At 45.2% G+C, this 2500-nt stretch overlaps 1 protein-coding gene across 1 annotated transcript in view; it reads left to right on the forward strand.

Annotated features, from left to right (window-relative positions):
* LOC308102344 (rho GTPase-activating protein 6-like) overlaps positions 1-2500 on the forward strand; it is a 38867-nt gene that overhangs the window by 23514 nt on the left and 12853 nt on the right. The window contains exons 4-5 of the mRNA XM_080452009.1: positions 1752-1971; positions 2126-2181. Coding sequence (XP_080308135.1) covers positions 1752-1971; positions 2126-2181 — 276 coding nt within the window. The remainder of the gene's footprint in view (positions 1-1751; positions 1972-2125; positions 2182-2500) is intronic.

Here is a 2500-nt window from a genome sequence, read left to right on the forward strand (position 1 = left end):
CACAGGTTGAGAACCACTGGTCTAGATATCACACGCTGACCGCGCAGACGTTCGTTTTCCCATCAGTTGTTTCTAAGCAGGACGCTGACTCATCGGTGACATTTTGCCTCGGGCCATCATCACAGCTCGTCACTGTTTACATAATTAGTCTGCGGATGCTGCACTACAGTGTGGCGGGGAAGCGGCGGCGATGATGGACGAGCCGACCCTAGAGCTCGCTCTCTCTATGCTCTCTCTCTCTCTCTCTCTCTCCAGAGGTTGATGGATAGCATACACAGGGAAAAAGTGGAGCGGAGAGGGAGATAAATGGACAGAACGAGAAGTGGAGGAAAGGACGGGTTGCTTTAAGGACACCTCGAATTCCAGAGTAGCTTTTGTTTTGTTTTTAAAGTCATACTGTTTAACTTTTTCCATTAAACAAAAGTCATTTTTGATATAATCTTTCTTCGCAACCATTCCACATAAAATGTGTTTTTTTTTACAAGTTCTCTAAACACTATATTTAGTCTGCCACCGACCAAATGACTCAGGCATTGCAACCAGCAAATCCAGCAAATGCATCGCAGGCATTGGCAATGGCATGATACAAACCGCTTCTGACAACGGAGTTGTCGAGTTGTTAAACTGGCAAAAACTTTCTTTTGAATTGAATTTGTATTTCTCCTTTCCAATTGGCCCCCTGGCTGCCCTTTGGCAGCCCCATTGTGGGCCGCGACCCCCACTTTGAAGCCCTGTGGTCTTAATAGACACAAGGAGCAGATGTTTATTGCAGCTGCTTAAGTCCAGGGAATTTTACACGCTTCAAATAGCGTTTCCATAAACAACTTTTCAGCGAGCGCTGAACTCTGGAACGCAGCGCTGGGAATTCAGCCGACTGACGCGCTCTACAGAATATTCCTGGGTCTTGGAGATGTGATTTATGTAAGCATTGTATTCATCTTCAGCTAATAAAGAGCAGATTTATCACGCAAGGAATGAGCGGGGGGATCTTCTGTTCTCGTCTATTTTCATCCATCTTTCTGACTCGCTCCTTGCATCATCTAACCCAGAGGTTCTCAAACTATGGGTCGTAACCCCAAGTGGGGTCGCAGTCGCACAATGACAGCTGAAAATAAAATAAAATCCTTAACATTGAGTCTGTTTTATTAGTTTTTAAGAAACATAGCCTGTGAATGCATTTTCTTTGTTGTTGTTTTTTGGTTCAGGTTCAACAACAGATACATGCATATCATTGATTAATTTGATTAACCCATTAAAAACCGGGAAAGCACCATTTTAGACTTTTGCGTTGACTTAGATTTTTGTGTTGTGAGCTTGTACATCTGCTATTTTTGAACAATTTAGAAATCATTTTGCATTTTTTAACACAAATCTTCTCTTCTTGGGGGGTCCCTGGCACAAAACATTTTCCGCTGGGTCTCTGCGGAAAATGTATATCAGTATGGGGGTCGTTGGCACAAGAAAGTTTGAGAACTACTGATTTAGAAGGCATTTGTAGAATCGGCCTCAGGGCTTAATGGGTTAAAGTTTGGAGGTACCGAATACCCGAACAAAAGTTCTGATCCCGCCCACCCGAACCTTTGAACGACGTCATATTGTAGCCTGGACCCAGCCGAACCGAAGAAATGTCGGCTGTTCGGCTGTAGTATGCATTGGTCTTCTTAACTGTTGCTCCTCTACTGTCTCTCTCTCTCTCTCTCTCTCTCTCTCTCTCCCCCCCTCTCTCCCCCTCTCTCCCTCTCTCTCTCCAGGGTGGCTTATCGGTAGACTCCATCTCTGACCTTGTGGAGAGTCAGTCTCGCCTGCTGGAGGCGCTACAGCTCTCCCACCCGGCCGAGCTGGAGCTGAAGAAGTCCGCGGGGGGGAACGGTTCCCCGGGGGGCAGAACCCAGACGAAGCTCAGCCTGAACCCCATCTACAGACAGGTTCCCCGTGTCCTGGAGAGGTGCTGCAGCCACATAGAAAACTATGGTGAGACGTCAATTCACCTTGAAGTTCTTTGCAACCGTGTTGTTGTGATGTAGTGCAAACCTCACACGGTCATCTCCTTCTCTATACATATACTATAGCTATAATGTGCTAAATGTAACATTCAAATGATTAAATGATCCGTTTTGCTCTGCAGGCCTGCAGACTGTGGGGATTTTCCGAGTTGGGAGCTCCAAAAAAAGAGTTAGACAGGTGAGTTCACACACCACACAGTCCCACACCTATTTGAATTAATAATGATGTGTTCACACTGTCAGATACAAAGATACAGTGACAGTCTACCATTCTTTTTTAAAACATTTTTGTATATTTTTCTCGCTCGTGTACGCACACTTGATGACGTGAACGAGCGTGTTGATCAACACTTCAACAAGCGACTCGGCGACAGATACACTACGTCACTTTGTAGCTCTGTATCTTTTGCAGCTGCCAGGGTGAACGCAGTATATATAACATCATTTCAACCAATCTGTATGGTACACATGTCTATATAACTAGTACGTCTGCAGTG

Source organism: Gymnoscopelus braueri (genome assembly GCF_963280865.1).
Source record: "Gymnoscopelus braueri genome assembly, chromosome: 15".
Taxonomy (NCBI): domain Eukaryota; kingdom Metazoa; phylum Chordata; class Actinopteri; order Myctophiformes; family Myctophidae; genus Gymnoscopelus; species Gymnoscopelus braueri.